The following is an 11557-nucleotide window of genomic DNA, read 5'->3' as shown; positions in this document are numbered from 1 at the left end:
GGGGCCGCGCGGGGGCTGCCGGGAGGGCGGCGGGGCCGGGGCCGGGGCCGGGGCCGGGGGGGCCGCGCCGGGACATCGCGGCCATGCAGAAATACGAGAAGCTGGAGAAGATCGGGGAAGGTGCGGCCGGGCCGGGGCCGTGCGGGGCGGCCCGGGGGCCGCGGGGCCCGCGGGACCCGGACCGGTATCGCTAGCGGGGGCCCTGCCGTGACCCCCTCCCCGCGCCCCACAGGCACCTACGGGACCGTGTTTAAGGCCAAGAACCGGGAGACGCACGAGATCGTGGCGCTGAAGCGGGTGCGGCTGGACGACGATGACGAGGTGAGGGGGGGGGGTCGGGCTGGGGCCCCCCGGGCCCCCCGGGACCCCCGGCCCCCCAACCCGGCATGTCCCGCAGGGAGTGCCCAGCTCGGCGCTGCGGGAGATCTGCCTGCTCAAGGAGCTCAAGCACAAGAACATCGTCAGGTACCGGGGCGGCCGCGGGCAGGGGGCTGTGGGGTCACGGCACGGGGGCTGCTCCCTCGGGCTGACCCGGAGCGGGGGTGGGAGGGGGCTGCCCCCCCGGGTGCCTTGGGGCAGGGGAGTGGGGGGCTCAGGGATTGCCGCGCGAGATGCCCCGGGCTGGGCCGGGCGCTGAGGGGCTCAGGGACCACCCCCCCTGCAGACTCCACGACGTCCTGCACAGCGACAAGAAGCTGACGCTGGTCTTTGAGTTCTGTGACCAAGTGAGTGAGCGCCAGGGGCATGGGGGGATCGTGGGGGTCCCTGGGGGTCCTCGGGGTCCCCGGGGGTCACCACTCCTGGCTGCCCCCGACGTGGCCCCCCTTCGCTCCCCCCCAGGACCTGAAGAAATATTTTGACAGCTGCAATGGGGACCTGGACCCTGAGATCGTCAAGGTGGGTCTGGGGGTCCCCAGAGTCCCAGCCCGGCCCCACAGGGGTGCCACAGTGTGGGGGGGGCTGACAGACCCCCCCCGTGTCCCCCACAGTCGTTCATGTACCAGCTGCTGAAGGGCCTCGCCTTCTGCCACAGCCGCAACGTCCTGCACCGGGACCTGAAACCCCAGAACCTGCTCATCAACAGGGTGGGGCACGGGGGGGCTCTGTCTGGGGGGTCACACCCGGGAGCTGGGCCTGTCTGTCTGTCTGGGGGGTCACACCCGGGAGCTGGGCCTGTCTGTCTGTCTGGGGGGTCACACCTGGGAGCTGGGCCTGTCTGTCTGTCTGGGGGGTCACACCTGGGAGCTGGGTGCTGTCTGTCTGTCTGTCTGTCTGTCTGGGGGGTCGCATCTGAGAGCTGGGGGCTGTCTGTCTTTCTGTCTGTCTGTCTGAGTGGGTCACACCTGGGGGCTGTCTGTCCGTCTCTCTGGGGGGGTCACACCTGGAGCCTGTCTGACCGTGGCTGCAGCTCCACGTCTCCTGTGTTCCCGTGATGGGGCCAGAGCAGCAGCCACCGCCTGCCTTGGGGTGTGGGGGGCACCAGAACAACCCTCCTTTGGGGTATGGGCGGCACAGGTGGGGCTCCCCACACTGACCCCCTGCCCCCCCAGAACGGGGAGCTCAAGCTGGCGGATTTCGGGCTGGCCCGGGCCTTTGGCATCCCCGTGCGCTGCTACTCAGCCGAGGTGAGGGGGCTCGGGGGGCTCAGGGGGCTCAGGGGGCTCGGGGTACTGGCTGCCCCGTGCTCTGAGTGTCCCTGTCCCTGTCTGAGGGTCCTGTCCCTGTCTGAGGGTCCTGTCCCTCCCAGGTGGTCACTCTGTGGTACCGGCCCCCCGACGTCCTCTTTGGTGCCAAGCTCTACTCCACCTCCATCGACATGTGGTCAGCTGGGTGCATCTTTGCAGGTTTGTTGGGGGGCCCTGGGGGGCCGGGGGGGCTGCAGGAGCCCTGGGACCCACCCTCTGTCTCCCCAGAACTGGCCAATGCGGGGCGGCCCCTCTTCCCGGGGAACGACGTGGACGACCAGCTGAAGAGGATCTTCCGATATCCTTGGGAATGGGGAACGGGGAGCTTCGGGAATGGGGATCCCTGGGAATGGGGACCCCTGGAATGGACCTCCTCTGGGAATCCCCCTTGGAAATGGGGACCCCAGTTGGGAATGGGGAACCTCCTGGGAATGGAGAGCCCTGTGGGAATGGGGACCCCCGTAGGAAGGGAGACCCCTGGGCATGGGGACCCATCTCAGCTGGGCAGGGGGTCGGGGGGGTCGGGTGCCGGGTGCCCCCGTGGTGGCCCTTGACCATCCCACGCTGCTGGGGACCCCCACGGAGGAGCAGTGGCCGGCCATGGCCAAGCTGCCGGACTACAAGGTGAGGAGGGGGCTGGGGGGAGCTGGAGGGGGTGCCGGGGGGGCCATGGGTCACCTGTGTGTCCCCAGCCCTACCCCATGTACCCGGCCACCACCTCCCTGGTCAACGTGGTGCCCAAGCTGAACGCGACCGGCCGGGACCTGCTGCAGGTGAGACCCCGCCCCTGCCCCTCCAACCTCTGTCCCCCCTGCCCGTCCCCCTGCCCATGCCACAGGGGTTCTGGCTCCCCGGGGGTGGCTGCCCTCTCCCCTCACAGCCCCCCACCCACCTGAGGGGGGCAGTGGGATGGGGGGGCTGTGGATGGGGGGGTGTCTGTGCTCTCCTCCCTCAGCCCCCCCATGTCCCCCAGAACCTGCTCAAGTGCAACCCGGTGCAGCGGATCTCGGCGGAGGAGGCCCTGCAGCACCCCTACTTCACTGACTTCTGCCCACCTTAGGGCCCCCCAACCCTCCCTGGCTCCCTCCCCCTTCAAGGGAGGGCAGTCCCCAGCCCCCCCAGCCAGCCCATGCCAGCCCCCCCAAACTGCAGCATCCCCCTGGTATTTATTAGGTTCTGCCCCAGCTGCAGGGGGCTGGCATGGTGCCCCTGAACCCCCTAGCCCTGGAGGGGACTGAGGGCACTCAGACCCCCCCCGGGGGCAGGGGACCCCTCCAGGGCATGAGACCCCCCCCCAGGACATGGGGCCATGATGCTGGTGGAGGGACAGGACCCTCTGGGACCAGGCATGGGGACCCTGCGGGTGGCGAGACCCCCACCCCTCTTGTCCCTGCTTCCCCCCCAGCCCCTTCCCTGCCTGGGGGGGTTCTGGATACAGCCCCCCTGGGGGGGGCGGGGGAGGACCCCATTTTTTTTCTAGGGCACTGCTGTATGTGGATGATGTGCGTTTGGAACCCCATAAAGAGCTTTCCCCCCCCCCAGTGCCGCCTTCTCCTTCCTGGGGTGTCAGGGACCCCCCTCTGCCACATGACGGACACCTCTCTCGACAACCCCTGCCCCCCAGCTCACCCCTGTGACCCCCTCAGTGCTGCCCCCTCTTTCCTGGAGCAGCCGTGTCCCCCCACCCCCCCAGCAGCCCGGAGCCGGGGCCTGGGGCACCTCTTTATTTGGGGGGGCTGCAGGGGGGAGTCGCATGTCCAGCGCGGGGGGGGCACAGGCAGCGCATGCAGGGTCACGGGAGCGGGGCTGGGGCGGCCCCTTGCCCCCAGCCTCCCGACACCCCCTCAGGGGGTGGGGGGGACCAGGAGGCTGCCCCGTGGCCCGGGGGTGCCCCCCCAGCCCCCCGGCCGGCGGGGGGGCGGGCTGGGCTCCGCGGCGGGTCCCGGGGGGACCCTAGAGCCGGGTGACGAGGTAGCAGGTTCGGGGCGACGCCGAGACGGGGCGCGGGGCCACGCAGGGAGGGCCGGGCACTCTGCGGGGGGGCCGGGGGGTTAGAGGGGCTGGGGGGCTCAGGGGGGATCGGTTTCCACCCGCCATTCCCCTCCCCCTGTGTCCTGCCAAGGTGGGGGGCTCAGCGCCTCGCCCCCACCCCTCGTGTTCCCCGGGATGCCCCGGGAGCCTCCCAGCTTTGGGGCTCCCCCACGCAGCCGCTGTGGAGCCAGGCTGCCCACCCCCGTCCCCAAGCAGTCCCCTCCCTTCTGCCCCTCTGCGTCCCGGAGGGGAGGCTGGGGGGTCCCAGCCTGGCTGGAGGGGCTCCGGGGGGGACAGGGGACCCCGGGACAGGGTGCTGGAGACCATGATGAGGACGGGGGATGAGGCGTCTGCAGGGAATGGGAGTGTCTGCAGGGAATCAGGGATCTGCAGGGAACGCAGGGGTCCACGCAGGATGGGGGGATCTGCAGGGGATGAGGGGTCTGTAGGGGGATGGGGGGAGTCTGTGGGGAATGGGGGGATCTGCAGGGAATGGGGGGGGTCCGCAGAGAGTGGGAGTTCTGCAGGGAATGGCCCCCCGGCCCCGGGGGGCTTCGGGTGCCCCCCCGCGTGTACCTGGGTGGGCGCGGGGCCGCGGGGCTGCCCGGGACCGCCGGGTGCTCCTGGATGGGCGCACGGAGGGACGAGAGAGCGGTGAGCCGGGGAAGGGGGATGAGGTGCGACCCCCCGGGCGGGGGCGGGGGGCGGGGGGCGCGGGGGGTTACCAGGGTGCCGCTGTCGCTCCGGGGGCTCCGCTTCTTCTCCTTGTACAGGCTGAGGAGTTTGTCCCGGAACACCTGGGAGGGCGCAGGTCAGAGCCCCCGGCCCCGAGCCCCCTGAGCGGAGGGGGTGTTGAGGGTGTCGGGGGGCCTCACCTCGTACAGGTAATCGAAGATCTCCAGGATGGTGAGGAGGCTGGCGCCGATGAAGAGCCCCATCTGCCCCCCGATGTCACCTGGGCGGGAGGCGGTGTCAGAGGGGACACGCCCCTCGGAGCCCCTCCGGCCCCCCCCGACCCTCACCCGCCCCCGCCGGCCCTCACCCAGCAGTCCTGCCACCTCGTACGCCTTCTTCTGCTCGATCATCTCGTAGTTCAGAGCCTCGAAGAAGATGTCCAGGACCAGCACATTGTCCCTGGGGGACACGGGATGGGGGGACAGTGTCAGGCCGGGGGGCTGTGCCAGGCTGTGCTGGGGGGGGCTGGACTGTGCTGTGGGGCACAGGGGAATGGGCAGAGGGGTCTGCCTGGTGCTGGGGGACACAAGGATGTGCTGGGCTGTATTCTGGGGCCCCGTGCCGTGCTGTGCCATACTGGGCTGTGCCATGTAGTGTCGTGCCATGCGGTGCCATCTGTGCCATGCCATGTTGTGCTGTGCCATGCAGTGCCACATGTTTTTCCCTTTGCTGGGGCATATTTGCACAGGGTAGGCTGTGCTATGCTGGGCAGTTCACGTGTGCTGGGGACGTATGGCCATGCCTTGTCACACCATCACACCGTGCCGCGCCGTGCCAGTTCAGGGATTCTGGCGATGCCATGTGGCTGTGCCATGCTGTGTCCCACCATCACACTGTGCCATGCCAGCTTACGCGTGCTGGGGACGCTGTGTGGCTGTGCCATGTCACAGCAGTGCACGTGTGCTGGGGGACATGGTGTGGCCATACTGTGCTGTATCACACCCTCCCATCGTGCTGGGCCAGTTCACATGTGCTGGAGATGCCATGTGGCTGTGCCATGTCACACTGTGACACTGTGCTGTGCCAGTTCCCGTGTGCTGGGGACACCCTGTGGCCATGCCATGTCACATCCCTCTGGGCTGTGCCAGTTCACGGCTCCCGGGGATGCCGTATCACACCGTGCTGGTTCATGCTGTGTGCCATGTCACGCTGTCACGCTGTGCCATGTCACACCAGTTCACATGCTGGGGGTGCCGCGTGGCTGTGCTGTGCCACATCACACTGTCACGCTGTGCCACACGGTGCGCTGGCGGGGCAGAGGGTGACACGGTAGTGGCGGCAGGGGTGGCAGTGTCACTCACGCGATGTACTGCTCTGTCTTGTTGAATTTCTTGGCCAGGTACTTGGCCGAGGCCTTGCTGGGGATCTTCACCATGGAGAGCTCTTTGCCGTAGCGCACCATGGCACAGGGCGTGCGGCACGCGCAGTACTCGCTGTCCTTCGTCACCAGGAAGTCTGGGGGGGCACGGGTGGGACAGGGAGCCCCAGGATCCCTGGCCGGGGGGGGGACACTCGGGGGCAGAATTGGTGGCACGTGGGGGGAACCCAGCCCTGCGTGTCTGGGGACAGCGGTGACCCCCACCCTGGTGAGGGCACAGGCACACTGGAGCCACGGTTGCAGCGATGGGGGCACAGAGGGCACAGGGACACCAGAGCCACGCTCGCAGCAATAGGGGCACAGCGGGGGCGAGGGGTCCCAGGGGTGCCCGGGGCCGTTGAGGGGCCGGGGGTACATACCCAGCGCGGGGTCAGCACATTCCTTGTACTGCTCCGGGGTGCAGACGTTGGCGTTGCCTGCGGGGGAGGCGGCGGTCGCAGGGGCGGGGGGGGGTCCCGGCAGCCCCCGCAGCCCCCCGGCCGCCCCCCCGCTCACCCGGCATGTGCACCATGCGGCAGTTGCAGTTCTCGGCCAGGTAGCGCGTCTCGCAGTCCAGGCGGCACGCGGTCAGGCTGTAGTTGGTGAAGAAGTCGGACTCGATGGGGGTGGCCTTGCAGTCCCCCCACGGGGGGGGCAGGTACACGAGCTGCCGGGCGCCCGCTAAGGAAAACACGGCGTCCCGGGGTTCCCAGTGTCACCCCTGCTGTGTCCCTGGTGTCGTCCCTGGCCACGCTGCCACCTCCCAGCCCACCGCAGGAAGAGCTTATCCCGCACAGCCAGTGCTGGGAGGTCCTGCCACCCCAGAGCCCCCCTTCTACCCTGTGCCCTCCTTTCTGGCCTCGGGGACGGGTGTTGCAGGCAGTGTCACCTCTACCGGGTGCCACAGCAAGGGTGGCACATGGCAATTGGGAGCACACGGGAGCCAGACGTGCCAGGCAGGGGGTTGGCGCAGACGCCCATGCTCCCCTCGGTGCTCGCTGTGCAGCCAGTGAGTGCTGGGGGGTCCTGCACCCCCAGCACCCCCATCCCACCCTGTCCCTCCCTGCCAGGCGCAGGACGGGTGTCGTAGGCAATGTCACCTGCAGCAGGTGCCATAGTGGAAGGGCAGGAGCCAGTGAGGGCTGGCACGTGGCACCTGGGAGCACACAGGGGCCGGGCGTGCAGGGATCGCGCCTGGTGAGGGGCCCAGCACCCCCACCCGTGGGTGCCAGGGCCACGCTCCTGCTGCCGCCGTGCTCCTGCCGCCCGCGCCACGCGCGCCGGCACACGTGGTGACACCCACCCAAGGCACCTAAATTTAGGTGTCTGGCTGCGGGGGCCGGGCGCTGCCACCCCCCCGGCGGCTGTTCTGCAGGAGCCAGGGGGTCGCTGCCGGAGCCCGTGGAGAGACCGTGTGGTCCCGGTGTGGGGCTGCCCCACACCGTGTGCTGCTCCTGGCCAGTGTGGTGGCACAGTACTCATGGCACAGCTTGGCACGGGATGTCCCTGTGGGGATGGCTGTGGTACCCACAGCACCGCTTGGCATAGGATGTCCCTACGGGGATGGCTGTGGTACCCACGGCAGGGTTCGGGATGTCCCTATGCCTCAGGGTGTCCCAGCGTGTCCACACCAGGCTGTCTCAAGCCCTTTGGGGGCCCATCCCAAGCCCTCTGAGGGTCCATCCTGATCCCTCGGGGGTCCGTGCCCAGCCCCGGGCGCCGTGCCCGGATACCCGCTGCTGCTGGCAGGAGACGAAGGTCTGGAAGCCGGGGGCGACGCCAAAGCCCAGCTGGTCGATGAAGGGCGGCTCCTCCTGGCTGTGGATCTGCACCTTCACCCCCACCTCGAACGACGTCTCGTCTGCAGGGCAGGGGGCGGGGGTCAGGTGCCGCACAGGGGGGCTCACCTGTGTCCCAGACAGGCAGGGGTCTCACCTGTGTCCCCCCAGACAGGCAGATATTCCTCCTGCTGCACGTTGAGCATGAGCTCGAGGCCGTTGCCGGAGCCCCCCTGCAGCGTGGTCAGGACCTCGCGCCCCGGCCCCCCCGGGTTGAACGTGTAGCACTTCCCCAGGCGTGTGAAGATCTGCGGGGACACAGGGGACACGGGGACGGGGCCCTGGGTGACACTGTGGGACCCTGTGAGGACAGGGCAAGATCCCAGTGCCCCACGGGACCTGGTGCAGGATCCCAGTGCCCTGAGAAGGGATCCCAGTGCCCCTCAGGACCCAGTGCAGGATCCCAGTGCCGTGGGAAGGGATCCCAGTGCCCCTCAGGACCCAGTGCAGGATCCCAGTGCCTTGGGACAGGATCCCAGAGCCCGCCAGGGCCCAGAACAAGGCCAGAACGGTGACAGTGCCCGCCCTGTGCCTGGGCTGCCGCGACGCTGCAGGGATATTGGGTTTCAGTGAGGCTCCAGGGGACACGTGGGGACACTTGAGCAGGGAGGGCACAAGCCAGGATGATGATGGAGACTGGGACTCAGTCACAGTGGTAGAGGCCACCATGTCCCCTAAGAACCTGAGAGCCTGTCCTGGGCCAGCCACCCCAGCAACCCTGGGGACCTGCACCCCCAGCCAGGGACCTGAGGGTGACCTTGAGCCTTCAGGGACTGGCATCCACAGACAGGGCTCCCGGAGTGATCCAGAGGCCCCAGGACTGGCCCCATGGACCCCAGTCCTGCCATACAGCCCCCTGGGGTCACACCCCCCCTGCTATGGGTGCCCCCCCCAGTGTCCCATGGGGGGAGGGGGCGTTGCTGTGGCAACAAGCTGCTCCCAAAGTGGGGACCTGTCACCATGGTAACACGGTGCCCAAGGAGGAAAAGGGGGGGGCGGGTGTCATGGCAACGACTGCCCGGCATGGGGATGCCTGGGGAGGGTATGGATGGGGACAGGGACTGGGACATGGCCCTGGCACTTCCAGCCTTCCTGCTTCCCACACTCAGGTCACCCAGGGACCCCCAGCCCTGCACCCTGGGGACCTGCTGTTCCCACTCTCTGCTGTTCCATCCCTGGACCCATGTCCCTGCACTGCCATCCTGCCCCATCCCACCAGCCCTGGTGGAGGCAAGAAGGGGGCACAGCCCACACTGATGGCCCTTGGGCCTTTGCCACGTGCCCAGGGACCTCGGGGGCCCTGAGGATGGGGTGGGACGAGGCACAGGGACACAGTGCCAGAGCGCAGTGCCACAGCCCAGGGCAGAGGATCCCAATCCAGGACTAGGCCCTCCAGCCATATGTCCTGCCCCTCGAGCCTGGGAGCCAACGCCAGCACCTGGTCCTGCTGCAGGGGCACCGGCAGAGTGGCTCCAGCCAAGGGTGTGGGGGCACAGGGGCCATGGGGAGGGCACGGAGCTGCTGAAGGGCAGCTTGTCCCTGAGCTCCAGAGAATTAATTGGTGCTCTAAGAGCATTAAGGTGACAGTAATCGCTGGGAACAGAGATGGGCACTAGGCACAGCGGGCACGGGCTGCCCAGCATCCGCAGCACACTGCTGCAGTATGAGGGATGTGCCTGTCCTGCCTGTGCCACTGTCACCGCCCGTCCCACCCTCCCTGCCTGCCATGCATGTGCCATGATCCCAGCTAGTACCACCGTCCCTGCCCTGCTCTGGGGGCAGTGGTGGGGCCAGTGCTTGCACAGGGACCCCCACCTGTGCCAGGTGTGGAGGAGCTGCCCCTGGGAGCCTCTGTGCCAACAGCCAGGGCAGCGGCTGCTGCTGGCAGTGCCCAGGTGGTACCTGGAGCTGGAACGGGGGAGTGGAGCTGGGGGCTGTGCCTCTGAGCACCCTGTACAGGTGAGCACCCCAAAGCTGTGAGCACCCCATACCCGTGAGCATCCCGCACCCACCACCACCCCATCCTGGTGCCTGCATGCCAGCAGAGCCCCCACCCTGCACAGAGCCCCCAGCACAGCCCCGCTCCAGCCTGGGCAGCGTTCCCAGCTGCCTGGCACCCCTGCAGCGTGCACAGCAGGGACACCCCTGGCTGGCAGCCGCTGCGTCCAGAGGGGTGGGCAGAGGCTGATGGTGTTCTGGGTGGTGGGATGCACCTGCCAGCCAGAGAAGGGGCTCACCCGCAGGTGCCTGACCTTGGCAGGACACCCATGTCCCTCTGCAGTGCCCAAGAAGGTGGGCAGGGGCTGATGGTGCCATGGGTGGTGAGATGCAAAAGTGGGATGGAAGAAGGGGCTCAGCTGCCAATGCCCAATCCCGGCAGGACACCCATGTCCTTCCACAGCCCCGGGGGCACACGGCAGGTCCCCTCCCTATCCTCCCGGTGCCCACGTGCATCGAGATGGGAGGAGGAGCTCACCCAGGGGTGGCCAACCCTGGCAGGACACCCACGTCCCTCCACAGCCCCGGGGACACACGGGGGTCCCTGCCCCGCCCTCCGGGCACTCACCACGGTGAAGTTGCGGGCGGTGCAGCCGGTGCCACGGAAGGTGCACTGCAGCAGCATCTCGGCCAGGTCGTGGCCCGTGCGGTTGTAGAACTCGGCCATGCTGAAGGGTTTCGCCTTGAAGTTCTTGAAGTTGGCCTTGTCCCTCAGGGCAGCCAGGACGTGGGGCTCGGCCAGCTGCGGGTTGCTGATCTCGTAGCGCTCGTTGAGCAGCGCCAGCAGCTCGCCCACGTGGTACATGTCGTTGCGGGTGATTTTGGAGAAGCGGAACTCGTTGAGGTTGCAGATGGTGATGGCCGGGAAGGTGAGGTTGCGGGCGGCCACCTCGTCCAGCTTGGTGACGTGGGGGTAGGTGAGGAAGTAGGCGACGCGCTCGGCACACACGAGCAGCAGCAGCCCCAGCGAGCCCAGGAAGAAGCCGCCCCAGAGCACGCGGCGCAGGGACACGGCCCCGTAGGCGAAGACGTGGCTGATGCCGTGCAGCGAGGAGCTGTGGGCGAAGGCCCGCAGGCTCGAGAGCCCCTCGCCCTCCCCGCTGCCCTCCGAGCCCCCCCTCATCCTGCCGCCGCCGGGCCCCCGCCGTGCCCGGCACTCTCAGCCCATCGCCGCGCCGGGCTCAGGGTGCTGCCGGCGGGGAGGGCACGGAGGAGGAGGGTGGGCAGGGCAGAGGAAGGCAGGGGATGGCAGGGCTGGACCGGCCGCTCCGCTCCCCCGCGCTGCCGGTGCCAGCGCTGCCCGACCGGTGCCGCGGGGCCGCCGGCAGCGCAGCCCCAGTCCCGGTCCCAGCCCCAACCCCAGCCCAGGTCCCAGTTCCAGCTCCGGTCTCGGATCCGGTCCTGGCTCCAGTGCCAGTCCCGATCCTGATCCCGGTCCCGGATCCGGTCCCAGCCCCGGCTCTGCTCCCGCCGCGGCGCAGCCCCGATCTCAGCCCCAGCCCCCGTCCCGGTTCCAGCCCCAGCCCGGCCCTGGTCCCGGTCCCTGTCCCTGTTCCAGCCCCGGTCCCGGTCCCTGTCCCTGTTCCAGCCCCGGTCCCGGCTCCGCTCCCGCCGCGGCGCAGCCGCCGCCGGTCCCCGCCGCCCCCCGCCGCCGCCGCCCCCGCCCCTCCCGCTCGGCTCCACCCGCCGCCCCCGCCGGCGGCCGCGGCGTTGGGGCACGGGGGGCTGAGACCCCCGGGGAAGGGAGGGGTCAGCAGCGCCCCTTCACCGGGCGGCCCAAGGGAACCCACCCCGGGGGTCACACAGCGGCCCCCCCATCCCGGGGTCACGCAGAGGTTCCCCCACGCCGGCGGGTGATGCAGTCGTCCCTTCACCCCAGAAAGATGTCACAGGGTCCCCCCACTCCGGGGGTG

General features: G+C 69.3%; 2 protein-coding genes across 2 annotated transcripts; one reads left to right on the top strand and one right to left on the bottom strand.

Moving 5' to 3' along the window:
- The first annotated feature begins 23 nt into the window (after positions 1–23).
- On the top strand, positions 24–3226 carry CDK5 (cyclin dependent kinase 5). The gene is made up of 12 exons (XM_027730466.2): positions 24–120; positions 233–321; positions 398–465; positions 665–725; positions 841–897; positions 990–1085; positions 1551–1625; positions 1748–1844; positions 1914–1983; positions 2249–2309; positions 2378–2458; positions 2659–3226. Exons 1-12 carry the CDS (start codon positions 84–86, stop codon positions 2743–2745), a joined length of 879 nt encoding a protein of 292 aa, XP_027586267.1. The 5' UTR covers positions 24–83; the 3' UTR covers positions 2746–3226.
- A 168-nt stretch (positions 3227–3394) lies between these two features.
- ASIC3 (acid sensing ion channel subunit 3) lies at positions 3395–11169 on the bottom strand. The gene is given in 11 exon segments (XM_027730464.2): positions 3395–3636; positions 3639–3717; positions 4442–4513; positions 4592–4671; positions 4759–4850; positions 5753–5906; positions 6189–6245; positions 6325–6475; positions 7542–7669; positions 7744–7894; positions 10213–11169. Coding segments are annotated over 11 exon segments (1626 nt in total). The 5' UTR covers positions 10768–11169; the 3' UTR covers positions 3395–3529.
- Between the last annotated feature and the right edge of the window lie 388 nt (positions 11170–11557).

The sequence above is a fragment of the Pipra filicauda genome, unplaced genomic scaffold (genome assembly GCF_003945595.2).
Source record: "Pipra filicauda isolate LSUMZ 115617 unplaced genomic scaffold, ASM394559v2 scaffold78_size3787270_pilon, whole genome shotgun sequence".
Taxonomy (NCBI): domain Eukaryota; kingdom Metazoa; phylum Chordata; class Aves; order Passeriformes; family Pipridae; genus Pipra; species Pipra filicauda.
This window is presented reverse-complemented; position numbering and strand designations above follow the sequence as displayed.